Raw genomic sequence first — 27,755 nt, forward strand, 5'->3', positions numbered from 1 at the left:
CCACGGGGGGAGTGCGAGATGGCATTTCAAGATTGCGACAAAGAGGACGACAGCTGCGTCGCGATTCGCCAAAACTGAGTGAAGCGCGTTGTCCGATTTTATCTTGGAGCAATCGGTGTCTTGCAGCGTGCCGTCATTTGTAGATCAAGTATCAGTTTCTGCTCCGGCTAAGGTATGAAAAGAATCCAGTAATGCGCGTGCCATTGTCACCTGTGGAGGAGCCGCAGAAATGCGCGTTCTCGCGGGTTCCTTAACGTTCGTAAAGGCGACTAACTTTTATCAAGAGAATTGGATTTAGACCTTGCAATGATAGACGAGCCCTGAGGTTTAGTATTGATTTCTGTGCAAGTCCTGACCGTGAAATATCACCGTTGTTCGAGGTTTTATGGACATTTTTACCAGCGGGGGCAAGAGGGACTGAATTGGATACACTCGGCCCATCTCTCCTGGCGGTAGTCCTGACTGTGGCACAGTTTGAACTGTGCAGAGCATCTGTTTTTGAATTTCATTTGCATGGGGGCTGGGTGGGTTGTTTTGGGGGTGTTTGGAGGGACTATGCTCGTCGACTTGGTTTAATTGCTAAGTATCGAAGTATCGCGTTGGTTCCCATTCCTTCTGTTTGTCTTCAAAAACCCCCCCCTTGATCGTATTGTATGTCATTTCCTAATGGCTCTTGATGCTTCGCGGGATACCCCAAATTCCCCGAGTGCCTAAGTTTCACGGGGGACTCATTTACAAGATTACTGAGATATACTATATAAAGGTAAACTGATCCATTTGCATTGAAATTTTACCCACTGAGTTAAAAGCTTTTATTTCTCCTTTGGTTCAATTTGTTCACCTGCAGCACTGTATCTGGTTCAATTAGAGGTTCGACAATTAGAAAATATAGTTCTTCCTCATCAAATAGTGATATTACGTTTGTAGAGAATGCAAATATCAATCAAACATTTTCTAGGAGTGTTAGGCATCAAAAACGTTACGAACCACTGCCCTATCTACTTCCACCTTGGTTAGAATAAGTCATTTAAACTGAGCTTAAACAACTTTACACGTAATTAAATTTAGTTCCTCCGACGAAACTTTTCTTTTTTTAAGATAGGATCACAATATGAGTGCAATGTTGCAATTTAATTTTTTGTTTCTAAATTTAGAGAATGTGAACTGTAAAAGAACGTTATTGTGCAGAACATCAATTACTAAATACCATTTCTATTTAATGTCAAATTTTCGGTGGCAGGTATCTCTTCTCAGTTACATGTCAAATATTCGGGTTATGTGGAAAAATCACACGCCTCTTAGCGTAGTAAAAGCTCGTTCATGAAATTTGCTCTGCCGCGCGTTCCCGCGGTATGTGGCTCCGCCTCCCTGTGGTTTCCCAGATCAGCTTGTTGTCATGAAGGCGAAGTGACACCTGCAGCGATAGGTTGTGTCAAGCACGCCTGTGATGTTTCGAGTGAGCATCGAAAGGGGGCGGATTTATAAAAATGAAACTTTGAAAAAGAACAGCAGGACACGGAGATGCTCGTCGTGCTGGCCATTCTGATTTCTAGTAAGTGTCCCGCCGAAGTCGACAAGAATATTTCAAGCCATTAATGTACTATTTGAACTGTGAAAATTACATTTTAGGTCCAGGTGATTTTTCGCGATTAGGACACCCGCGTGCGGTGTATTCTGCTGGGCTGGATGAAGCAGAACACCCCGCCTTCATTTCAGGAAAGAAACTTTACACTCGTGTCTGCTTGCCTTGTGACTTTTAGTTCTAAGGAGATCGCTCTTTCTTCAACACTAACAATGAGACAAGTAAGATATCGATTTATTTATTCGTCTGCTTTTTGCAGTCCTTGTCACTCAGGCGACATTTTCCCAAATTCAGGTCCGGAGCCAGATGGCTTCTGAAATGATTGATTGGTTTGTTTGTTTAACATGAAACGTCCACAAAGTTTGGAAATTGCTTTCGCTGTACTTTATGTTTAGTTTTTACATAAATTTAAAGCTTATAGTATTTTGCTGATTGCTACCTGACTGCAGGGTTGGGGATCACCCGCCCTCGGTAGAGCTCGTCTATCGGGTGGTCCAGATCTAATTATGCAGATCCAGATCGTCTGGATGACTTTGACGATTCCAGTTCGGCGCGAAGACGATTCTTCATGTCGTCGGTTCGCACACTTCTCGATGGTCCTGGATTTTTCGGGTGATTTTCTATGTAATAAATTTAATAAGTTATAGCGTAATGACAATTGCATAATTAGATCTGGACCACCCTATATAGTGCAGCCTGTCCCGGAGATCTCGGCTCGTTCAGAGAATTAATTTAATTTTGCTGCTGAAACTAAAATAATGGGAGTGTTTGCTTTATATATCTAATTTAAGTTAATTTTAAGTTAAAATGATCGTTTTTGTTGTATTGTGTAACTGTAGTTATGTAGTTTTTTTTAAAAAAAAGAAAGTCTTCAATTTATTGTCTTAAACAGAGGCATAACCCATCCCAGGTAATGTTATTCGCCTATTCTATGCTAATCTAACCCGCTATATCCCCACTATAGAGTCACGGGGGTCTGCTGGAGCCAATCCCAGCTAACACAGGGTCAAGGCAGGAAACAAACCCCGGGCAGGGCGCCACCCCACCGCAGGGCACGCACACACATGCATACCAAGCACACACACTAGGGACAATTTAGAATCGCCAGTGCACCTAACCTGCATGTCTTTGGACTGTGAGAGGAAACTGCAGTTCCCGGCGGAAACCCACGCAGACACGGGGGGAACATGCAAACTCCATGCAGGGAGGACCCTGGAAGCGAACCCGGGTATACTGGCTGCGAGGCAGCAGCACTATGATATATTTATATATAACTGCATTAAGTTAATTTGGTTAAAAATAACCAAGAATTGTATACATGGCTATCATAAAGTAAGACATTTTGCATAAAGAATCACCCTTTTTCTTGGATTGGCATGATGCAAGGGAATCCTCGCACCTTTGTAAAGCTGGAAAGAAAGTTAAGACGTTTAGTAAATTGATTTTTTTTTTTTTTTAATTTCTGAATGGTGTGAATGTTGTGTGGTTGTGGAATTTCACAGTGTCGAGTTTGTCTCCCACCCTGCCACAGAAGCATCTTTTTCTTCTTTTCCAAAATAACATGACAGTTAATGTTCAGAATGTACCATCAATTAAGCAAATCATGTTTGTCTTACGGAATAATCTACAGTCCATTGTGTGCTTTTAATAAACTTATGTTTACTCACTGGGCAAATTATTAGAAGCACCTGTACACCTGCTTATCCATGCAATTATCTAATCGGCCAATCGCACGGCAGCAGCACAGTGCATCAAATCCAGCAGATTTAGGTCAGGAGTTTCAGTTCAGAATGTGGGAAAAATGTGATCTCGGTGATGTCAGCATTGTTGGTGACAGATGGGTTGGTCTGAGGATTTCTGTAACTGCTGATCTCCTGGGATTTAAACATAAAACAGTTTCTAGGGTTTACTCAGAAAGGTGCAAACAACAAAGAACATAATGTGAAATGCCAGAGGAGAATGGCCACACTGGTTCGAGCTGACAGAAAGGCTACGGTAACTCGGATAACCACTTTGTACAACTGTGGATGTTCAGAAAAGCATCTGAGAATCCACAACGTGTTAAACACTGAGACAGATGGCCTACAACAGCAGAAGAACACATCAAGTTCCACTCCTGTCTGCCAAGAACAGAAAGCTGAGGCCGCAGTGGGCACATACTCACCAAAACTGGGCAGCTGGAGACCGTTAAAACATAGCCTGGTCTGATGAATTTTGATTTCTGTTGAGGCACACGGATTGTGGGGTCAACACCATGAATCCATACACTCAACCTACCTTGTGTCAACCATCTGGGCTGCTGTTGGTGGTGTAATGGTGCGGAGAATGTTTATTAATTTATGTATTAATATCAATCAGTCATCACCTGAATGTCACCACTTGTTTAAGTGTTGTTGCTGACCGTGTCCATCCCTTCATGAACACAGTTCAGCCATCCTCTGATGGCTGTTACCAGCATAGTAGTTCACCATGCCACAAAACGAAAGTCGTCCCAGACTGTTCCATAGACATGACAATAAGTTTAATGATCTTCAGTGGCCTTCCTAGTCACTTGATCTCAATCCAAAAGAATGCCTTTGAGGTGTGGTAGAACTGGAGCTCTGTAGCATAAATGAGCAGCTGACAGCATTCGCAGAAATTGTGTGAGGCAACCATGTCAACGTGGACCAGAATCTCAAAGGAATGTGGAATCCATGCCATGAAAGCCTGAGGCTGTTTGGAGAGCAAAAGGAGGCCCTGCCCGGCCCGGTATGGGCATAACAGCCTGAGGAATTTGCTCAGTGAGTGTATGTATATTGCTTGTGTTCGTAAAATGTCTGTGTACGTTTTTTAATGGATTAGTTTAATAACCCTTTTGGCCCTGGATTTTCTGTTTTTATGGGAAAAAATATTTTGAGAGATATTCTACCTGTCGGGTGTCTAGGAAGCTCAAAAATGAAAAAGAAAACAAAAAAAAATATTAGTATTATTATACAATAGCTGCCAAATAAAATTGAAAGTGAAGCTACTTACTATGTGGTGCACACAGTCCGGAAACATCCGTTTTCACTTCCGTGTTTCACGGACTGTATGCCAGTCTCTCCAGTCTGCGCTAATAGTAGCACGCCTGGGACCACCGGCTGCAAACGTACCTGTGCTTTACAGAAATGGTTGCATATATATATGTGTGCCAGTAATAGGATTTCAGGGCCAAAAAGGGTTCATTAAGTATTGAGTGTGAACATATGCAGTTCATTCAAAATAATTGTGCTCCTTAGGTTTTAGTAAATCGAAGAATCTTGCAGCTAAACAACAACTAAAAATTGGGATAGCGTAAGATTATCTGTAAAACTGTAAGAACATTTTTTTTTTTTTTTTTTACAAATTATTTATACTTGTTACATGGAACCTGTTTATGAATTGTGACAAGAAGAGACCCAAAACATTGTAAAGGTTTGGGGCAGCCACCCGTATAATGTGTTCCAGGCTACAAAAAGTAAAAATGTTGGTAGCAAGTAACGTTTACAAGACAGAGTCCAAAACAGAACTGAATACCAGAGGAAGGGAGTGAGGCTTTATAGGAAGTCTGGGGGAAGTGATATCGTCCTCGGGGCCGGGACCGGAAGTGGTGTATTCCGAGTTGAGGCAGTGGCTCCTGGTGGGATTTCCTGGGAAAGGTCTGCAGGGAACTTAGAAAGAGCGCTAGTGCACCCCCTGGGCAGATGTGTTACCATTATTGTTCAAGCCCTTCAGGTGCCTCCTATTCACACGTGTGGGACAGAATTTATTGTGTAATTCCGACCTTGTATTCTTTGTTAAATGCACAGTCCTGCCCATCTTTCAAGTTCACTAATCAAAAACTTTTTTATACATGAAAATAGCCATAATAATGGCTAAACAAAGTTACAAAAGAAAGTTGCTAAAGAACAGTTATTTATAATATGTTGTGTAAAATACACTCAAAAATTATTCTTGGGGTAAATTGCAATTACTTAGCTAATTTAAATTGACATTTTAAGGCTTTACATCAGCGTTTCTCAACCTTTATGTATTTGCGACCAGAGTTTAATCGCGCACCCCTAACATTTTTTTGAAAGGAGCCCACTAATACCAATTTATTCTTTTTTAATTAATGATATATCATAGATGCATATTTTGTTACAACTACTTAAGTTTTATCAACATTTATCTAACTCTATATTTATTTTTCTAGTATCAGAATTTAGTTTAAGTTAATTTGCCCAGAGGGGTCTGGGTGGTCTCATGGTCTGGAATCCCTGCAGATTTTATTTTTTTTCTCCAGCCGTCTGGAGTTTTTTTGTTTTTTCTGTCCACCTTGGCCATCGGACCTTACTCTTATTCTATGTTAATTAATGTTGACTTATTTTATTTTCTAATTGTGTCTTTTATTCTTCTATTCTTCATTATGTAAAGCACTTTGAGCTCCATTTTTTGTATGAAAATGTGTTATATAAATAAATGTTGTTGTTGTAATTTGTTTTGGTTCCAATAGATGGATTCTTCATATTTTCGATTCTTGTTTTCTTTTTTTCACATCTTCACACCGCCCTATGGGGGCCCACCCCACAGTTTGAGAACCACTGCTTTACGTAACCCTTCCTAGATAGATAAAATGGCACTATATGACAGATATGGATATCTTCCACTCAGTTCACTCAGCTTAAAACTTTCACATCCCAACCCACCACTGTTACTTCAGGTGTTCCCTAGGGATATGTCCTGGGGCCTTTTCTTTTATTATTTTCCTTCTTCCCCTTGACAATATCTTCCCTAAATATAACATTCATTTTCACTGTTATGCTGATCACACCCAGCTCTAACTTTCTAGCAAACCCACCTCTTCTTTTCCACCATCTTCGCTTATTGACTGCATTGCTGAAACTAAATCCTGGTTTTCTTCAAAGTGACAAAACGGTGCGTTTCTCCTCACTGGTACAAAATCAACATGATCCAAAGCCGAGAATCTTTCACTTGTTATTCATAACTCCTTTGTTTCCCCTTCACTTCAGGTCAAGAGTCTGGGTGTCATCCTTGACAGTACTCAGTCTTTCCAATCTCACATTAACAACATCACCCAGTCTGCTTACTTCCACCTACATAATATTTAATCACATCCGCCCCTTCCTCACTCCCCATACCACTACCATCCTCGTTCACAGTATTGTTACTTCTTGTCTGGACTCTCTCTAATAAATCTCTCCATAAGCTTCAGCTGGTCCAGAATTCTGCTGCTCACGTCATTACTCGAACCCCACCTATTCATCATATTACTCTTCTTCATTGGTTCCCGATTAAGTTTCGAACTGATTTTAAAATTCTTCTGTTAACATTTAAGGCCATTCATAACCTCACCCCTCCATACCTTCATGTTGCCATTCCCTCCCGTAACCTTAGATCCTCTTTCTCCATCCACCTGACCATCCCTCTCGCCCGTCTAACCAACATTGGGAGTGGAGCATTCAGTCGTTCTGCGCCCAAGCTCTGGAACTCACTACCTACTGAGCTTAGAAATACAGAATCATTCCCAACTTTCAGATGTAAACTTAAAACCCATCTGTTCAAAACAGCTTTTTCTCAATGATTACAATGGCTTTGTTTGGTTTTAACTTTCTATATTTTCTGGTACTTTAAGTTCTGTTTATAATGTCCTTTTTAATTTATAGTTTGTTCGGTGTCCCTGAGTGCTTAGAAAGGTGCCTTTGTATAAATAAAATGTATTATTATTATTTGATGTGAGAGGCACTATATAATAGATTGACAGATATTTCTTCTTCTTCGTCTTCTTTCGGCTGCTCCCATTAAGGGGTCACCACAGCCGTTAATCTTCGTCCATATCTTCCTGTCCTCTGCATTTTGCTTTGTCACACCCATCATCTGCATGTCCCCTCTTTCCTCATCCATAAATCTCCACTTAGGCCTTCCTCTTTTCCTCTTGCCTGACAGCTTCATCTCAGGCATTCTTCTCCCAATATACCCAGCATCTCTCCTTTGCACATGTCCAAACCAACACAATCTCGTTTCTCTGGCTTTGTCTCCAAACTGTCCAACACAGCAGCTCAGGTCATCCTGCGGATAGTGCCACCACCTTTTTCATGCCAATAAGTCGATGTGTTTTATCATCATCAGGTGTCATGGAGGTTCTCTTGCTGTCAGGTTGCATGGCCACACTGTGGTTCACCATCTGAAGAAAAGCACACGCCTCCAGTTATTTGGTCTTGTATAATTTCTGTTGTGTTTAGACTGTATGACTTACCCTTGCGATGAAAACAATTAGTTGGCCTGTGCAATGCACTTCACTTTTTCACTTTTAGAAGATCTCGCTGTGGTTCCATTTCTGTCAGCATGTGACGATGTGTGTTCAGGCTCCACACTCCCATTGCTGTTGGAAGCACTTGAACCCCACACCGTCGATAATGTTACCGAGTGAGCTAGTCAGTGAAGGCAAATAATTGAGCATCTGAACAAGGGGATGGTTAAAAGTGAAAACAGTGCTTTTATTAAAAGAAACAAAACAGTGTTCCATAAATAGCGCAGTTTCAAAGTTCTTCATTAAATAAATAATCCATAAAAAGAACATGGAGGTTAAAACACTAGAAAAAAACACAATCCTTTAAAACCAGAGGTTAAAATCTTCTCATGGAAGCAGTCTTAAAAACAACAACAAATCCGGTGCATCGTTTATTAGCGTCTCACCTGCTTATCCCGTTTGGGCCAAGCAGCAGGCAAGACGCTCCCTGCAGCTGCCCTCCTCTACACTTTCGAGACTGAGACCTCCCGATCCCTGGCTCCGGTATGGCACTCATCCCAGTCCCCGAGACTTGATGTCCACCAATGACCAAGACGCACACATTGGGGACTCCACCACCAAGCCTCCCGACTTCCGCTGCCTTTCCGCGGCCTTCTGCGGCTCGTCGCTTTCACCTAGTCACTCCCGCTACATGGTTGCTCAGCGGGAGCAACCTCAACTCAAACACCTGGGTGTCGACCTAACACCCAGCTTCCTCGCGGCTGCCCTCGAGCGCTCGATCGCGCTCACCACACGCACGCACCGCCTGCTTCCTCGCTCCCTGTAACCTCCGTCTTCTTCCTTTCTTTCCTTTTCTTATCTTTCCATCTTTTTTCCTTTTTCCACATAACCGACTCGCGCTTCTTTTTAAAATGACGAGGGCCATAGCAGCTGCAGCATTAGCCATGGGACAATCACGAATGTGGGCAGTTCCTCACCTGTGCACTAGGTGAGAAACGCCCACACCCTACGGATCGTCCCACGGCTCGCTATGGCCCAACGACTCGCTAAGCCGCGAGCGGTCTATTATTTATTTTAAAATGGCCTTTACTCAGTGAGCTGTGGACCCGCTATACCACACAGCACTGGTCCTTTCCTGTCATCCAGGTGGTGTGGCTGTGCCACTGCTTGCTGCGAGAAGGACCTAAAGCCCAATTATTTGGTCAAGGTAGCCCTCACCTCCAGTTCTTGAGTCACATTATTCATGTCTCGCCATAAGCTTTCAATTAAAGACCAAGATCAAGGTTCAAGGCCTTGAGTTTTTGTGTGACAGACAGACAACCCTTAGCATTTTTTATATATAAAAGATTCTTAACTAGGTACAAGTCAGTAATAAGGCTGTAAATCTAAACTTCACATGCTGGTGGAGTGACCAATTTGAGCTACTTTTAGTGAGTCACAGGTGAAAATAAATTATAGTCATTGGGAAGAGGGAGTCTTAACTTTTCCCAGGTATAAAGATAAGGCATGGATGATCGTTCTTGGGTTTGGACACACAATACATTGCATGTCTTATACACAATATATTTGGAAATGTGTTTTTGACAATATATTAAGGGAGATATGTTTCCTTATTTTTCAGATATAATTGTAAAAATACATATTTGAACTACATTGATGTTACATTATACTGAAAGATATATCCACCTATTTTTGGGTATATTGCAACATATTTAATTTTCATAAGAATCCTCCTGCTTTACTGTCCACAGAGGTTTCCCCCATGAAATTCCTGGAAGTCACATGCGTTGTTGTCTGCTTATTTTTGTCTACAGCCACAGTCGCAAACTTTCACTTCTCCATCCCACAACCCGAAGTGAGGGCATCTCTCTATTCAGATGTTCTGCTGCCCTGCACTTTCACCGATGCGGACCAAGAAGTGGATCTTAATTATCTGCTGGTCATCTGGAAGCAGGACAATAATGAGCTGCTCAGGTACCAGGCAGGCCAGAAGACCTTCAGTAACAAGTTTGCAGTGTTTGAAAGTGAGCTCCAGCATGGCAATGCCTCTCTCCTACTACGGAATATCACTGTCGGTGATGAAGGGGGTTATGAATGCGAGGTCATCGATACTCCCGACTCAGGAAAAGGCAAAGTTAACCTTAAAGTGACAGGTAAGGAATGTTCTGCCTCCTTTTTGATCTTTTGGATCGGGGTTGGCAACCTTTCAGTGGTGTCGTGCTGAATCTATGTTACAATGTTCTTCCGCATGCCGACATAATTCTACCAATTTTGTTACAGTATATATAGTATCAAAATTGCTCCCATTATAACTAGTTCTTACATTATTGGCCATTAAATATTTTAAAATGCATAGGATCATATGTGAAAAGAAAGTTTTGTCAAATTTTAATTTTCAACACATTTATTAAAAATTGTATTACAATTTATAAATTACAAGTTTTTTCAATACAAAATACATAGTCTGAATAAGAAAAAATTACCAAGAATTCTAATATGATTATTCATTCTTTATTATTAATCAGAGATATTAATTAATTAATGCAAAGCAATTGTATAACTATATTCGGTGAGTTTATTTCTGGTTCCAATTATTTAACTAAAATATGTAGTTTGCTTCTTAAAGCCAGAAACAGCCCTTTTTATAGCTTCACTTTTCTCATGAAAGTTTCTAAATGTGGACTGATGTTTAGTTTCACAGCATAACGAACACACAGCACGATCCTTTTGTTGTACAAATCCATATTAATTCATTCAAGAGTCTTGAAAACAGTGAACATCAAGTTTTTGTCTTTTATGAGTCAATTTAGGGCAGTATATTACTTAATAATAACAAGACGTTTCTTTTAACGTACCGTGGCCTTAACTGAACACTTGGTTTCCATTTACATGTGAGTCACATATGAAAAACGTAGGTGAGGGCGCAAATGCATGTGCTGTAATTAAAATATATTTTTTTACTGTATTTCAATCCAGATCCAGGCCTTTATTGACCTCTTGGGCACAGCAATGAGCAGTGTGTCTGTCTGCAGAGAGAGTGTCAACTTTGTCGAGAGGTTTATTTACCTCGGCAGTGACATTCATGTGACCCTAGTGACTCTTCCTATGAAGTCAGTAGACGGATTGGGAGAGCATGGGGGGTCATGATGTCACTGGAAAGGGTGTGTGGCACTCCCTTATCTATGCAAACAGACGAAGGTCCAAGTCTTTAGAGTGCTGGTGTTTCCTGTCTTGCTATATGGATGCGAGACATGGATGCTATCCAGTGACCTGAGTCAAAGACTGGACTCCTTTGGTACTGTGTGTCTCTGGAAAATCCTTGGGTACCGTTGGTTTGAATTTGTATTTCACATGGAGTCCCGAATGAGGCACATTACCTGCATTGTGAGGGAGCATCAGTTACAGCACTACAGCCATGTCACATATTTCCCCGAGAATGATCCGGCTCATAAGATCCTCATTGTTGGGGACCCGAGTGGCTAGACCAGACCAAGGGGTCATCCACGTAACACCTGGCTGCGGCAGATAAAGGGTCATTTGCGGAGGGTGGGACTGGACCACGTGACTGCCTGTGGAGTTGCCAACCGGCATAAAGAGTTGTTTTGTCATGTAGTTGGTGCGGCAGTGAGCTGTACCAGTGCATGCTTCCCGACTTGACCACCGCCACAAGTAAATCAACAATACAGCACACAGTTATTCTTTCTCTCTCTCTCTCTTTCTCTTTCTTCCTCCTCAGCTCCTCCCAGCAAGCTTTGTCCACCATCCACCCGACTCTGGCTCATCCTTGTGAGGTTGGTTTGATCCTTTTAAGCCAGAAGTGCTTCTGTACTTCCTCCCACATGATCCAATAGCACTTCTGGGTCAGGTGAAAAATTTATGTCCCATGGTTCTTCCACCACATCCCCTGGCGGCATCCAACAGGGCTGAGATAGAGATCTCCAAGTCCCATGGTGCTATCTATTGCTTTATGGGAGGCAGTGCCTTAAAGCAGCCACCTTCCACCCCTTCCTTTTGTCTTTTGGGCGTCCCGGCCAGGTCGGGCTGCCGGCCGTCCTTTACACCAACTTGTTATATTTCGGGTGGTCTTTTGTACAAAATTTAGTTTGGTGCTGTCCCAAGAAAGAAGTAGAAGTAATAAAACATGAACATAACATTAAGTTCAACTAGATTAGGAAAAAATCGACTCCTTGTATATTTCATGGAACTTAATATGGAATGAACCAGCGTAGCCTTATGGTATAGAGAAGGGTTTTCAAATTCAGTTCTAAAGCGCCATGTGGCTGCAGGTTTCCATCCTAACCCATTTCTTTTTTCAATTTGACTTGTCTGTTAATTAAGTAAGCCATCATTTTACTTTTTTATTATGCATTAGTCCAGAAATAACAAATTGGTGATGCTCATTGATTACCAGATGAAGCAAGCATTTGTTTGCATTAGACAGAGAGTAATTCATTTTTTTAGCTTGCTTTTTAACATTTTAAAATGTTTTTTTGGACTTCTAGTCTAAGCAAGCTGTCATCTCCCAGTTTCTGTATTTTAGGGCCAGTGAAGAAACTGTAAAAAATTAAGTTTGGTTTAAGTTTTTCTTTAGAATGCACCAAACATCTATGTATGCTACATAGGGATAATTTAGTGGGTTTTTTTAGCTTGATTTTTAGACTTTTACCATCGTCATTGTATTATTGTAGTATTTTCCTCTACTTGCCCTTTCACCTGTTTATCCTCAAGGGTAAGTGTACTCGTCAATTTCATTATTGAGTTGGTCTACTGTTGCACTTTAAGATTAACACACACATACATAGCTATACGCATACACACATACCCTAACCACAACAGTGCCCCATGAATGACACACACACAGATGGTTAACCTCTGGCACTTTAAACCACACAAGTGCCTTAGGAATAACACAGCCTGTCACCTCTCAGCACTTCAAGAGACTTACTTATTATTGACTTGAACAACATACAATGTTTTAATGATATCTTAGACCTAAATATTACGTTTAAACATACAAAGACTCAGCATCCTCGACTATCGGCCATTTATCAGCCAAGAATGCTTTACTTTACGTACTGTTCCCTACTATTGGGTGGAGCTCTCACCGTCGGCCTTAATAAACCTTGCAGCATGGAGCGTATGGAAAACCTCCAGCTGCACCAGGTGCTCAAAGAAATCTAACTTATTACTTCAATCACTCTAGACATTAAGACAAAGCACAGAAAGTTAAAAGCAGCATGCTATTTATTACAGGAATAATAATAATACCACTGGAACAAAGAATAATAGAAAATAGGACTGATAGAAAAGTCTGGATGTATATAGTTTTTAGAAAAAGCTTACGAAAAAGTTACAGGTGACAAGGGTGAATGTTGCAGGTGGTTTGTGAACTAGTACTCGTCGTAGCTCATGATGCTTTTCTGATAACCAGTGACGTCTTCATTCCTTTTTCTTCCTCCCTCCTTCCTTACTCACTATATCAATCCTCAGACAAGGTATATTTATTCTAAAATTCTCCGGGGGGTTTTGCAAGATGTGATTGTTAGATATTCTGATTGGCTGGCTGTCACTATGATGAATTAATTCACTGTACGTTTTCCCAAACAATGAAACTTTTTTTGATGTTCTCCGAGGTATCGGGAGATCTTCCTTTCCCAGGCTGTAAAATAATTAGATGTCCATTGTTTCTCAGTTTATAAAGTAATTGAGCCACCAGCATGTCTTCCTTTCTTTGTTGGAATAGCTGTTTTAAAAGTGAGGTATAATGGGGAAGAAAGAATGCTTTGATATGTCCTGAATGTAGTTAATTTGTTGTCTTGTCTTGAACAAAATATAATGGAAATATAAACCAAAATGTACCGATTTTGTACTTCACAAAATCATGATTTACAGTTTGCAGTTCCAGGTGTTCCTGTTATTTACTCTTTTGTTTACTGATAGGCACATTTAATGGGTCGAGTAACTTCAGCCTTTCACCACTTGGTGTTGTTTGATCGGGTGTTTAATCTACTCGTTATTGTCATTATTAGGATACAATTAAAGGGTAAGATCAGTATTTTACAAGTCAAAGCTATTTTTTTTTTTACAATCATGCTCTACATTAATTTGTCACATATCTAATTATATTCAAAAGTGAAGCATTTTCTATAAACTTTAAAAACACCTTCTCTGTTCTAGCAACTAACAATTGGGATGAAGGGTACCAGGGACCAATAGGTGAATCAAAAAAGCCTTAAAACTTACCAAAAATTGCAGAGACATTCTCAATTCCCAACTGAACTGGCTCATGATGGCGGATCTTCCCATCAAGGTGGACAGGCACTGGAAGTGACATCAGTGCTGTTATAGCCAGCAATCTTCTGGTCTGCAGAGGGCAGAAAAGAAAAGGCATTAGGACACAGTGCCAATCCCTGGAGTAGTGGAGAATTACAATCTCTAGAGTCCTTAAGATGCCCCCTATGCACACTTGTGTGATCCTGTTTAATTACCAACACTAATCTGATATGGTGACAGTTGTTGGGATTTACACTTAACATGCAGCTTTTTGTTTTTCATGTTTTCTTTCATTATCATTTATTTATTTGTCTTTTGTCCTTTACTCATGATTGTCAGGAATCTTGAGATGATTCCTTTAAGCTGTTAATTTGTTTCTTACAGTTAATAAGAAACAATATATATATTTTTTAGAATGTGGCACCATTTTCTATGTGTGGTGCGGTGTAGTGGTTGAGGCTTTGAATTTGAAACCCTAAAGTTGTGGGTTCAGATCCCACTATTGACACCAATGTGTGACCGTGAGCAAGTCACTTCACCTGCTTGTGCTCCTATTGAAAAACCAAAATAAGTGGAACCAATTATATCATAAATGTTGTAAGTCGCCTTGAATAAAGGTGTCAGCCAAATAAGTAAAACTTAAACCAGTAAATATATGTGTTTTCTAGCAGCCTTCATCGTTTTTAGGACTTTTTTCTTGTACGCTGCAGCCATATTGTTTATGGCAATGACGCAGTTTCTGGTCACAGGAAGTGACGCACAACATCAAATAGTGTAACGTGATTCTGGTCCATAACATCCCGGCTTTTAGAAATATTCACATGAGCTTTCTTCTAGTTAGGGTCACTTGCTTGTCTTGTATAGGATCTTTATCTTCCTTTAACTACTAAAAACTTTAATAACAGATGAATGTGTTTGGCAGATCCCTTCGGCAATAAAACTAAAACCTGATTTCAACAATTCTTTCTTTTTACTCGGTTGCTGTTATTTTTCATTTACTTGTCTTTTAAATACTTGTTTTAAGTAAATGAGAATGCATTTCTCTGTGCTCACAATAATATATACAGTACATATGTGTGATTATATTGCTGTATTATATGCTTGGAAATTAAAAATAGACACTATGTAAACGATTTTATGACTTATTTAATATAGTATTTTTTCAATGGAACAATACTATTTAAAAAAAAAAAAAGTTAAATCTGATCAAAGCTTCTAGTCACCAACTGAGATTTCCAGAGACATCATGGGTCTTTCTCCACTCCAACAATATCTACCTGTCTATCTGTCCTCTCATTCTCAAATTTGTCGATTCATTGTTGCATTGCAGCTGCTCCTAAAATCTCCTTGAAACCCCCTCTGGTTGTGATGGGTGAGTCAAATCCCCTGGAGTGCCACGCGGATGACTTTTACCCTGAAGAGATCTTCTTCGAGTGGCTGAGGGACTCCAGACTACTCCATCTTCCAGTGCCTTCACAATTGCAGAAAAACTCAGACGGCACCTTCAGTGCAGTGAGCCTCTTCTTCTATACCCCGACCAACGATGACACGGGTGTACTCTTCTGCTGCCGGGTGAAGCATGACTCTTGGCATGAGCCACTGGATGAGAATTTCCTTCTGATGTTCCGCAGTAAGTTTATCCAATTTATTCTTAAGGCTTATCCTTTAGGATTGTATTTTATCATGGATATGTGAACAAATTGGACAAGGTAATGACACTGAACAAAAATGATATGCAATGATAGATATGTAAGCGAGTTACTATGACATCCAACTGAATTATGTCAATTGTACTGCCACTATTAATATTGACCCCAAAGACTGTACAGTAAGAAACTTGTAATCGTAGGTTAATTTGGCCATGCAGACAGATATGGCGTTGTCCGTGTTATGTTGTGTGTTGAGTTTGGTGGAGTATCCAGGTTGGGGACTTAATGGTAGCAGATCCTTGTATTATATGATCTTTAACACTCCCTTGAGCAATTCTTTACGAGGTGAGTCTCAGTTAGGTGGAAGATCTACATCTCTAAATTGGAGGTCTTAATTCATCAAAGTAAAGAGTGATCTGCTATCTCTTCACTTTATGGGAGAGCAGCAGAGCTTCCGTAATGAAAGGGTTTAATTACTCTAGGATTTTGACTCTAAGCTATGGCCAAAGGAAATGTTGACATTGCATAAGAAACTCAGAGTTGAGATGCAGTCACTGTACTGTATTTTAGGATTACAAAACAGGAACTCAGTTTTCAAATGAAATCTTTACATACCAATACATTTTCTCCTAGGATCTTAAACTCTGAGCAGTGATTGAAAGATATGTGGTTAGGACTGCTGCCTCGCGATACCAACGAATGAAGTTCATAGTGTGCTTACACATTCTTTCTTGAGATGTGGTGTTTTCTTCACCTCCGTCTTGCTCTTGGATCTCAAATACATGTGGGTTAGGGTGATTAGGGTTAGGTTAGGAGGATGTGCTGATATCGCGTTGCTGCACCCTCCACACGACGAACCACCTGGACTGGAACCCGAGTGCAGCGGGTGACACCTCAGCACCACACTGGAACAGGGCTGAGTTTTTTTTATGGTGGCTGGAGTGCCAATCATGCCACCAACCCCTAAATTTTCCCTGCTTGCAGGGCTGGCTGCAGATTAACAATATTCCCAGGACAAAGCAATTGCAGGTTAAAGGCCTTGCTCAAGGGCCCAACGGAGTAAGGTTCAGAAAATGGAAGAGTAGATTAAAGTTGAACCCTTGTCGCCATGTGTTTAATGTCTTTTGAAAGACAACGGGTCCCTGCTTGCCACCCAACAAGGCCATTTTCATTACTACGCGTTGCCAGAGAAAAAGCTGACTCTGTGCTTAGTCATCTGATTACATACAGTGTCCTCCATAATGTCATGTCGTTTCTTCATGTTATGATTGAAGTGTATTATCCCCTTAAAGGTCTACTGTGTGTGCTTTAATCATGTCTGAATTGTTTGATTTGTAATATTAAACTGTGGCACAAAAGGGGAATAAATCAAGGAAAAGTGCACTTTTGCCCCAAACATTACAGAAGGCACAGTAGGTATACTAGCACTTCAATGTCTGTCTATATACTGTACCTTTCTTTTCACTGCCAGGCAGTTCCTATCTTTTGAAAAGTGTAGACTTGTTGCTTTTGTTACTGAATGTGCCCATTTTTGTTGATAAAGCTACTCAAATGCCAAATAACACAAGTAAGCAGTGAAAGTGGCATTTCTATTTGGTGACGTTAGGGTTGAACTCATAAATATTTAAAAATACCGAATTTGTTGGCTGTTACAAAGATCCCAGGGAATCCTCCTTAAAGTGTATGAAGGAGAAAAGTAATCCTGACTGATATGTTTGTCTTGGAAAGGATAAACCTACTCGATATGTTTGTCTTGTTGTCCCTCACAAGAAAACTGATGACGGGATCTGATAATAACACAACACTCCTGAAAGTATGAGGTGTTACCACTTAGTGAAACTGGAATGGCCTACAAAGTACACCGAATGCTCTTGTCTTTCCTTACATAGTTGTCTGAGAAAGTCTATCCCATTAAACCAGACAGATTTGAGAGAGTAGTTAGGCTAAGTCACAATATTGGGAAGGGGCAGGTGACATCACATTCTCTGTATTGATCCCACAGGACGTCCATCTGTGACAATCACCCCCACAACACTACTTCAAGGTGAGGAGCAGGCCATTATGTGCAAAGTCGATGGCTATTACCCAGATGATATCATCGTGACCTGGAGAAGAAACGGGAAGCCGCTCAAAAAAATTGAGGAGAAGAGTGACGGCACGTTTGTTGTGTCAGAGTCGTTCATGTTAACTCCTAAAGCCAAGGCGGAGGAGGAAGAGCAGGAGACGTTCTCCTGTGAGGTGAAACAGGAAGGCTTTGCAGAGCCACTCATTAAGAATATTCAGTTCAAGATAGAAGGTATGGAACAAAAGTTCTGAGCTGACGTAGTGTTGAGAACTCTGTGTGGTACAGGTGGGCAGGGAGGTTCTTGGGAAGGGCGGCACTGTTTTTTTCAGTATTTTAAGGTTTTGTCAACTGAAGCTAGCCTAGAACATTCTTTGCAAAAGTTTTTATATTCTGTAAATTCCCTTAAGGATTTGGAAGGTAAGGAGAGTAAATCACCATATGGAAACTGAGGAAAAGATGGCCACCGTCATGTAGAAAGGGGTTTAACCCTAGCAAAATTATAGAAGCGAGTTTGCCCAATTGTTAATTTAAGTGTTTTTTTGTAAAACATACTATTTGAGAGTGGTTTTCCAAGCCATTTCCTTCATATTGATTATTATTTTTATATTTTTTTCCTTTTGTCATTATTTTCCACAAGGTAAACCCAGGAGTGCTGCCGAAGTAATTGGGATCACAATAGCTGTCATTTTGGTTATCCTACTTCTGCTGGCGTTCCTGTTCTACAGGCTTTACAAGAAATGTAAGGAGATTCTTTCATGAGTATACACCTGCTTTATCTCACTTCCTTTATTTAAATTAGTATAACATTTTTGTCAAAGCTCACTTTGCTGATGATTTATAGTTCTTTTGTTCTGAAAACTGAAAAGAGTGATCACCAAGTGTAGTAACAGGAACCCAAAAAGAGGAGGAGAATGAGTAATTCGGACTGCTTAAAGAATCCAGGATTGGGCACAGAAGTGGCTTGGATATTAAAGCACTCGGTCTAAAGCTGAGTGCAAAGATGCAAGGTGTCATTGATGAAAGTCACTATATTCTCTAAGTTTAGGTTCTTACTTTCTTTTCTGTATTAAATATGCCGTACACCAGCTAGGAGCTACACATGGAAAGAGTCTGGATTAAGATCTCATTATGAGGAGGAAGTTTCATTAAGTGCTGTTTTCATCAACAGACCTGTGTGGTTCAGAAGGAGCTTTGGACCTTACAAATGTCTCCGTAACTATAGGTGCTGTTGACTACTCTGTAGTGTCACAAAAGCAGACTGTAGACATAAAAAGATTTGGGGGAGCTACCCGTATATTATGTCTTGGCTGCAAAGGAGGAATTGCTTGTGATGTTCACAGGTTTGAGTCCAAAACAGAACTGATTGTAAAATAAAAAGATGGCGGCTTTAAAGCTTGAGGCAGGAAGTGATGTCATAATTGGCACCTGTACCAAAAGTGACGTCATCAGTGACACTTGTACTGGAAATAACATCATCATTGGTGCCAGTACCAGAAGTGACATCATCATTGGTGCCAGGACCTAGCGAGATTTCCCATGGATGGTCTGCAGAAGGAGAGTTAGTGCAGCTTACCACCCCCTGGTTTGGCATGGTAATACTGTTCTTCAGGCCTTTCAGATGTCTCCCAATTGCACGTGTATGACGGTAGTTAAGCATCAATGATTTTAACTTAACGTGCCGCTACAGGGAGCCGATGTAGTCAACTGAAAAGAGGAGTGACGTGTGCGCACCTTGGCTGGTAGAAAGCCAGAGGTGCCACTGCATTTTCAGTCATTCTTCACACCGGCTAGGACTCCTGCCAGCACAGATTTGACATGGCAAGACCAAAGCCTGGACCAGGAGGTGGGTGGTGTACTCGTGAATGTTGTTTAGTTTGAGTCTACAAGACAGGGAGACTGTTGCAACATGCTCAGGGAAGAACATCTTGTCATCAATCACCACCCTAAATTTGGTGGGTGTCAATGATAATGAGCCAAGCTGAACAGAGATGGGGTGCTGAATAAATGGACTAGTTTAGATAACGGTAAGGTCCATCTTTATCAGGTTGAGTTGAAGGTGGTGTTTCTTCATCCAGGTTGCAGTAGATAGATAGATAGATAGTAGTTAGCTGCATATCATTGGCATAACACTGAAAGTAATTATCAGCAATACCCACCCTTCTTAAATGCTAGTCTTCCTCCCAATTGACCAAGAGCATTCATGGCACTACAATGCCGTGTCCAGACTGGTGTGACTATTCATCACTTTGATGTTTTTCTGTTGTAGTTTTCATTTTGGAAAACAGAACAATATTCCATAACTAATTTCTGTCTAGAGTCACTTTTATAATATGGTTAATACTTTTTAAAGTTATTCTATTGTTCTCATACCCATGGCCAGGTTGTTGGCAATGTTGCCTACTGCTCGTCATGTGACTTGCCACATCACCCAACCAAAACCTTCCTGAAATTCTAGACTTAAGTTAGACCTAAGAATATTGTAGAAGACCTTCATTTCAACATTTGATCTTGGCCTTGATATTTGCTTCATGTGATTACTTTGATGATCAACCCATTTCTACCTTTTCTGGTACCAACCTCGGCCTGACCTGTAACTATTCCTCTGCTAAGTCTTTTTGTTTTCTGCTCATTTATTCCTCTAACATTTCAGAGTTGCCATTTTCCACTCTGGACTTAATCTTTTTGTCATTTAACACCCCATTTCTCTCTTCTCAATCCACATAGATCACAGAAGAAGCTACTTCATGTCTGATATCATTGTTCCTTCAAAAGTATTTGTGGGTCAGGAGGTCACACTGGAGTGCTTCATCGACAGACACTTTAGGGAGGAACCCACATGGTGGATTAAAGGCTCCAACGAGTGGGAAAATGTTTCTTGCGACCACAGATATGTGATAAAAAACACGGTGTGCAAGAGTTCAATTCTTCACTGGAGATTACAGAATGGCAATGATGAGGAGCAATCTCTGATAAACACCCAGAGTCCTCAAAAGAGACACACTACTTTGACTTTTGTTACTGATTTGAAAAAGCACGCCAATGTGGCTTTCAAATGTCAGATTACCCGCATATTGCTAAACCCGAAGAAGGAAGTGACCCGTACAAAGGAGACCAAGCTCAGACTTTTAGGTGAGTCCCATGTGTGACAGTGGTGGTCTGATGTGCTTCCAGTTTATTTCTCGGTATGCAAATATGTGTTGGTGAGGAGTTCAGACTTTGGAACCGGAGGCTGAAACTGAATAGAGCTGTACATTCAATCAGATTTCTGTTCTGATAAAACAGAGATACGGTTATTTTTGTTTTGGTTGGAAATGCTATTTGGTTTCAGATGTAAGCTGAAAATGGTTGGCCTGTTTTCTTTCGTTGTCACGGGGGGGCCTATGACAACTGGAGTGGACTTCAGGTCAGAATGAACTCTGGATAGTAAGACTGTTCATTACAAATCACACTCACACACACATTGATGGGATCAACCTACATTCGCTTTAATGCTCTACATGTGTACGGACAATCCCATAAAAGCGTACTGTAGTCAAAGGCAGAATTTCCTCTTTCTGGCTTCTCATTTAATCACCACTGTGTTCCGTATTACATATGCTGCAGAAGCTTTAGTCTCACAGGATGAGAATACATGTCGATACAAACTGTATAATGAACAACAGTCCAATCCAAGACTGAAAAAGCCACGCCCACAGGGTTTCTACCTAAAAACCCGCTCCCATTTTCCTCCTGTCCATGCAGTTTAAACGTTTGGGGTTGCAGTATCCCATTTCTCCTCGTGCATTAGACAAACATGTAAAAATAATTAAGGAAAAACAGGAAGAGAGGAAAAGAAAATTAACAAAAGACTTGTTTATATATCGTTCTTTCATTTTGACTATTGAAATCACTGCATGGTATCAAAACAACAAACTGTGTTTAGAGATGCATTGTGACATATTTATACATCGCTCACCTGAGGGTGATGTCTTGTGCAGATCAGTAAGCTGATATCCAAATGTGCAGCGACAGCAGACCACGTAATTTGTTGGTCTTCTCTGATGATGACATTTGTCATGTCGATGTGGGCTTGTTGATGGTCAACCAGATTGAGCTTCAGCAGTTACACTTGTTCTTTCCCCTTTTAACCTTTCTACCCACTCATAAAGTTTTTGTTCAGTCATGCTTTGTTCATTTCCATACTGAGCCAATATATTTTGGTGGATTTCAGCAGATTTCACTTCCCTCTGCCCAAAGAAATCTCACTATGTCACGTTGTTCAGCAATGGCACAATCCTGCAGTGCAGCACCCATGTTCTTTTGACCTTTGCTTTAACTAGACTAACAGTAGAGAGCTGCACTGTGCGTGTTCAACCTACCCATAAGCCATTGCGAATGTGTTTTATTGCATCAACTTCTGTCTGTTGCGGTGTGCAAGAAAACACCCCCGAGGAAGACAGGACAAGTTCAATCAATTAAATTATTATTCAGTCACAGATGAGTACCTGGATTCTACGTTACAAGACAGAAGAGCAAAGTTCAATTTTTCGATTGGCTTTTTATAATTTCTTCTTCCTCCCCCTTCCCCTTACTTCAACGTTTCTTAACCTTTAAGTATTTGCGACCCGAGCAACATAACAGTTTTGATCGCTCCCCTCTAACATTTTTTTTTTAAAGGAGCCCACTAATACCAGTTTGTTCTTTTTTAATTAATGATATATCATAGATGCATATTTTATTATACCTACTGTCACACACGTGCGAGTTGGAGGCAGTCAAAGAGCCCAAAGGTGAGTGAAATCTCGCGAGACAAGGGTTTATCACGTGGTACTTACCTGAATCTCTTTCTACCTACAGAAAACTGGAAGAAAAATAAACCCATCCATTTTCAGCTCCAAAATGGCCGTGATGACGTCACTTCCGGTTCCCATCCAATGGCGTCACTTCCGGTTCCACACTTAACTACTCTTGTCTACTCACGATGACGTTGGTTCCGTGGTCCTGCCTCCAATCGTCACTTCCTGCCAACCATTTCCTCTCCCATCATCCCATCTGTTATTTAAACGCCATTTTGTTACTGTTATTCATTCATTCTGTACTGAAAAGTCATTCTGAATCAACCGTATTTTCACTTTGTCTGGTCGACAATATATGGGGACGATCCCCAAATCTTTTCTATTTTTGAAAGACTCTTTATTTATTACACTACTTAACTTTTATCAACATTTATCTAACTCTATATTTACTTTTCTAGTATCGGAATGTAGTTTAAGTTAAGTTGTTTTGGTTTCAATAGATGTATTTTTCATATTTTCGATTCTTGTTTTTTTTTTTTCACATCTTCCTGCCCCCCTTTTTGTTACTTCGCACCCCACTAGGGGGGCCCGCCACACAGGTTGAGAACCACTGCCTTACTTAATCAAAAAGCATAATATCGTTTACTTAGGCATTTTATTTTTATTACGCTAATGGGCCATCTGTTCTTATTTTTTTCACTTGTTAGATGGACCCAAAAGAAAGAAAGATCATCTTTCCTGTGTCAAATAGACGAGGAGTTCCTAAAGAAACTGAAAATTCTGTAGGTTTTGGTCAGCTTGTCTTATGACAGACGCTTGTATGAATAACCTGCTGTTATTGCAAAATGGCTTTGTCCGCTTTTACCCCTAAGTAGCTTGCAAGCAGTTCATTTTTCTTTCACAGCAGCTACCATGTAATTTTTGAAATTTGAAACAAAAGGATGCCACTGAGCCCCAAACACAGTTCTGAGTTCAAATAAAGGGTATTTATTTGTTACAAACTATGTTACTATTAATCACCAGGCAAAATTACCACCAGAATATAACAAACCATAATTTCCTCTCTTCTTCCTTCCTTCCTCCCTCCAATTGAGTGTTGTCCATTGCCTCCTGTCTCTGACTCCCCGAGGTGAGGCTGCAGGCTTCTTTCAAACTGGACCATTAACTGCTTCTGGGGTCATGGCGAAGATCATCCAAAACACTTCTGGGTTGTGTGGAAACCAGGGCAGCACCCTCTGGTGGTACCCAAGGACCGTAATGGGGCTGCGTTTCAGAACACCATAAGATAATTGAATTAAAACTGAATTTAATTTTTAGAACATCCTTGCAGTTATATCTTCATCAATGTATGTACACAATATCAATCTGTCTCAACAATTCTCTTTCTTCTGACAGCATACCCCTCCATTTCAGCCATTAAAGACATTTCAGTGTTCCCTAATGAAGATGAGGATGGGATGCTATGGATTAAAGCTTCGGACTTTTACCCTAAAGAGATTCGGTTCAATTGGCCAGATTCGGTGTCATCAGAGACACAGAGCTGCAGTGTGGACAAACATGGACTCTACAGCACATACAGCCAATGCAAGGTACCCATGGAGCGTCTCAGGGACCCCGAGTTTGTGCTGCAGGTGGACATCACTCACGACTCCCTGGAAGTTCCTTGTTCCAAGCGAATAAGAGGGGGCATCCCAGGTAAGACGGCCTCATATGTCAGTATAGATCGAGGTTCCCTGAATTGCATCTTTCAAAATTATTTTTTATTTCTATACTAGTTTCCCTATCAATTACTCGTCAGTTTATTTTTTGACCAGTTCTGTTTGTGTTGTTCTTGATGACTTCCCTTAGTTTTGTTGACCTTTTTTTGAGAAAATTATTTAGTTTTTGTTTTGAACTTTGAAAATAGCTAACCCATCCATTTGTACAGAGAGTTGTCTTCTGAACGTTTAATACAATGTACGTCACATGCATTGTAGCCGTGTCCGTCTATTCAAGGAGCAGGCTGGTTTTAATTTTTTGTGACAGCCTTGGACACTTTAAACTTCGGATCAAGCTCTTTATGAGGGCAGGTAATTCCCCCAATGGGCAGACATTGAATAAATTGCTGTTCCAGCACAATTTCTCTCTTTTAGCTTTCAGTGGACTGAGTGACCAGACATCAGCTGTAAAGTTTGTTGACCGACATATCCTGTCATTTCAACTCTTTTGCTTTGTGTTTTTTTCAGCATGCTAGAGTCCGCAACACGTTTAATGGCTTCTTTATGAAATCAATTCAAGAAGGTCTTTACATTTGTCCGGTTATTTCCATTCGATTGCATACTTGACCACATTGTCATCGATTATGCAGTTTCTCTTCTCTGTCAGCTTCATGCTCAAGCTACTCTCAGAAAATAACTTCCCATTTGCTACCAATTGTTTGCTGTGCGTTTGTATTCAAAAACATCTTCTGTCTTGCAACTGACAGCCGTCATGGTCATTATGTTACATCAACATTTAGTGACAAAAGAAGGAACAGTTAACAGCAAAGTTCCGTCCAAGGAGCAGGTTGCCATGAATATAAAAATATTTCTGCATGAGCAAAACATTTCAGTTACATTACTCTCTGAGCACTGCTTACTATTATGTAATCCATTTATCAATTCCAAAGTAAAAATGAGAAAGTTGCATGCTTTACAGGACACACATGAAAATGTATTTGTGAAGTGGTATGTTCATTTAAAATACAGACATGACTCGGTTAACAAAGTCCCAGCTAACAACATCACTCTTTAACATCAGAACATCCACTGAGAAACAACACAAAGGCACAAACCTGTGTGCTGCACACAGAATGCAGCTGTTAATAAATATGTGGCGTATCCACAGGGAGGAGGAAATGACATCAGACAGATTCAATGAAAGGACTAGATGTTACAATCCCTGATATATGCATCGCTTCTAATGGGGGGGAAATCTTGAGGGATAGCAGCCAAGAGGCTTTACCAGCAGGACACATCGTCAGTTGTGTGCCTCAACTTCACAGGGTGTTTCGGCCATTTATCACAAGATACCCTCTGCTGAGGCAGGCCCACCACAGGTTGATCAAGCCTGGGCGTGTGTCTCGCCTTTAGCTGATCACCTTAGCTGCCCAAGTGATATCATCCCTCTTCAGCCATGGCCAGTGACTGGTCCTCTCAGCAGTGTTAGCCAATTCTCTGATAGCTTGTCGATGGGCCTGTCCCCTGACTCCAATCTCTCTAAGGAGCTTCGCTGTTGTACTGGCCACAAAGACCCTACTCCCCACCTCCACTGGGCGCACCTTGATCTTCCAGCCTCTGTACTCCGCCTCAGCTGCTAAGTTGGCATACCGCAGCTTCTTACGTTCAAAGGCTTCCTCAATGGCATCCTCCCATGGTACCGTCAGCTCGATGACGTAAGCAAGTTTTCGGCAGTTAGACCAAAGGACGAGGTCTGGTCGCAGAGTAGTTGTTACGATCTCTGTAGGGAAGATGAGCCTCTGATCCAAGTCAGCTTGCATCTGCCAATCCCTGGCTACCTTCAGCGTCCCAGATCCGGGTTTGAAGGGCTAATCCTCTGCTTGTCCCCCTCCCGGACAAATGCTGGTGGGTACTGGCGCACCTCCAAAAAGATACAACTCGCATAACAACGAAATCAACTAACCAAACTCTGCCACCATTAAGAGAGACGCAACTGTATTTAGTCACAAATAATGTTTTCATTCATTAATTCATTTATCAAGCTGAATAGTTATATTGAATGATGTTCATGTTTGGAAGTTAAAAAAAATTGTGCATGCAACTTAAAGAATACATTTGCTGCATCAAATTGCATTCTAATGTGGAACACTTTTATAAATTAAAAGAAAAATGACTATCCTTTGTCACACACATGCGCATGGGAGGCAGCTAAAGGGCCTGAATGAAAGTAACTCCATGCCAGACCAAGGGGTGCACTAACTCTTTCTCTCACTTCTCTGCAACCAGTTACGGGAAATTTCACCTGGCCCCGATGACGCCACTTCCGGTTCCAGCATCAATGACACCACTTCTGGGTTCAGCCCCAGTAATGATGTCACTTCCTCTTCTCTCACTTAAAGCCGTCCTTTTTTGTGTTAGCAAGTCAGTTGAATTGTGGACTCAAATCTGTACAAATCAATACCTTAATTATCCATTTGCAGGCAGAAATATTATACGGGTGGCTGCCCCAAACCTTTTTTTTTGTGGCTCTTTTGTCGTGCTTATGACACCTTTTATAAGGGAGCTAATGGGCACCACAGTCCCCTTGTGAAGTAAAACCTTAAAATGTGCTTAATATGTCCAATGTGGATGACAAGGGGTACTCCAGCTCTCCAAAACACTCAATACAAGCAGGCTTGGACACAAGTACAATTAAGCACAAGAGATTTTATTCATGGAAAATCCTTCTCTGGAAGGGTTTCCCACATCACCAAGCACAGCAATTGATCTTATAGCAATAAAGCACAGCAACAATACTTTGTCTTTTTCTCTTCTTCATTGCTTTCTTCACTCCTCCTGACAAACTTTGTCATCCTTCCTCCCAACTCTGGCTCCTGGAACTGAGGCAGGCAGCTCCTTTTATCGACCATCCGGAAGTATTTCTGGCATTCTGTAGATGTGGTCCAAAAAAATTTCCAGATGAGGCAGAAGCCCAATGAAGTAGGGCTCCCCAGTCCCTGTAGCACCCCCTGGTGGTACCCATGGAACCCAACAGGCCTGAGTTGAAGAACTCCATGTCCCATGATGCCCTTTGGGAATGAAAGACAACCAAAGGGTGGGTTTGGGCTAGCATCTAGCGTGCCCCGTGCACACACTTTCTTCCCTGGAAAGGTGTCCTGGCCGGGTAAGTATGCCTGACACCAACTAGCAATCACAGCTGATAAAAACATAACACAAGTGGAATCTGGCTTTCTAATATGAATAAGACATTCTTGCAGTTTTTATCAACTTTCATTCTCTTTATACAGAGAAGGAATGGCTGCCATTAAATCTCATTTCACTGCTTACACCCAATAAACATAATCTGCATGCAGTGATCTCCATGATGATATTACATTGGTGTTTTTATTATGGAGTCTCCAAATGATAGCAACTTTGAGTCCGGAGAAATGTTGAAAAATGATAAAGAATAAATTAATCATTTTCAG

General features: G+C 40.9%; 1 protein-coding gene across 1 annotated transcript; it reads left to right on the forward strand.

Annotated features, from left to right (window-relative positions):
* The first annotated feature begins 1,453 nt into the window (after positions 1-1,453).
* LOC120520980 lies at positions 1,454-24,824 on the forward strand. Its single transcript, XM_039742915.1, has 8 exons — positions 1,454-1,552; positions 9,644-9,982; positions 15,433-15,732; positions 17,754-18,047; positions 18,454-18,555; positions 20,541-20,945; positions 23,987-24,286; positions 24,817-24,824. The coding sequence occupies exons 1-8, from the start codon at positions 1,522-1,524 to the stop codon at positions 24,822-24,824; spliced, it is 1,779 nt and encodes a 592-aa protein (XP_039598849.1). The 5' UTR covers positions 1,454-1,521.
* Positions 24,825-27,755: the final 2,931 nt, after the last annotated feature.

Source organism: Polypterus senegalus, unplaced genomic scaffold, assembly GCF_016835505.1.
Source record: "Polypterus senegalus isolate Bchr_013 unplaced genomic scaffold, ASM1683550v1 scaffold_2292, whole genome shotgun sequence".
Classification (NCBI taxonomy): Eukaryota; Metazoa; Chordata; class Cladistia; order Polypteriformes; family Polypteridae; genus Polypterus; species Polypterus senegalus.

Excerpts from the sequence above, each read along its gene's own strand:
- LOC120520980 (XM_039742915.1), top strand. The coding sequence starts at position 1,522 with ATGCTCGTCGTGCTGGCCATTCTGATTTCTA. Across the intron at positions 1,553-9,643 it reads GCTGGCCATTCTGATTTCTA|CCACAGTCGCAAACTTTCAC; the intron begins GTAAGTGTCCCG and ends TTTTGTCTACAG. Across the intron at positions 20,946-23,986 it reads GACCAAGCTCAGACTTTTAG|CATACCCCTCCATTTCAGCC; the intron begins GTGAGTCCCATG and ends TTCTTCTGACAG.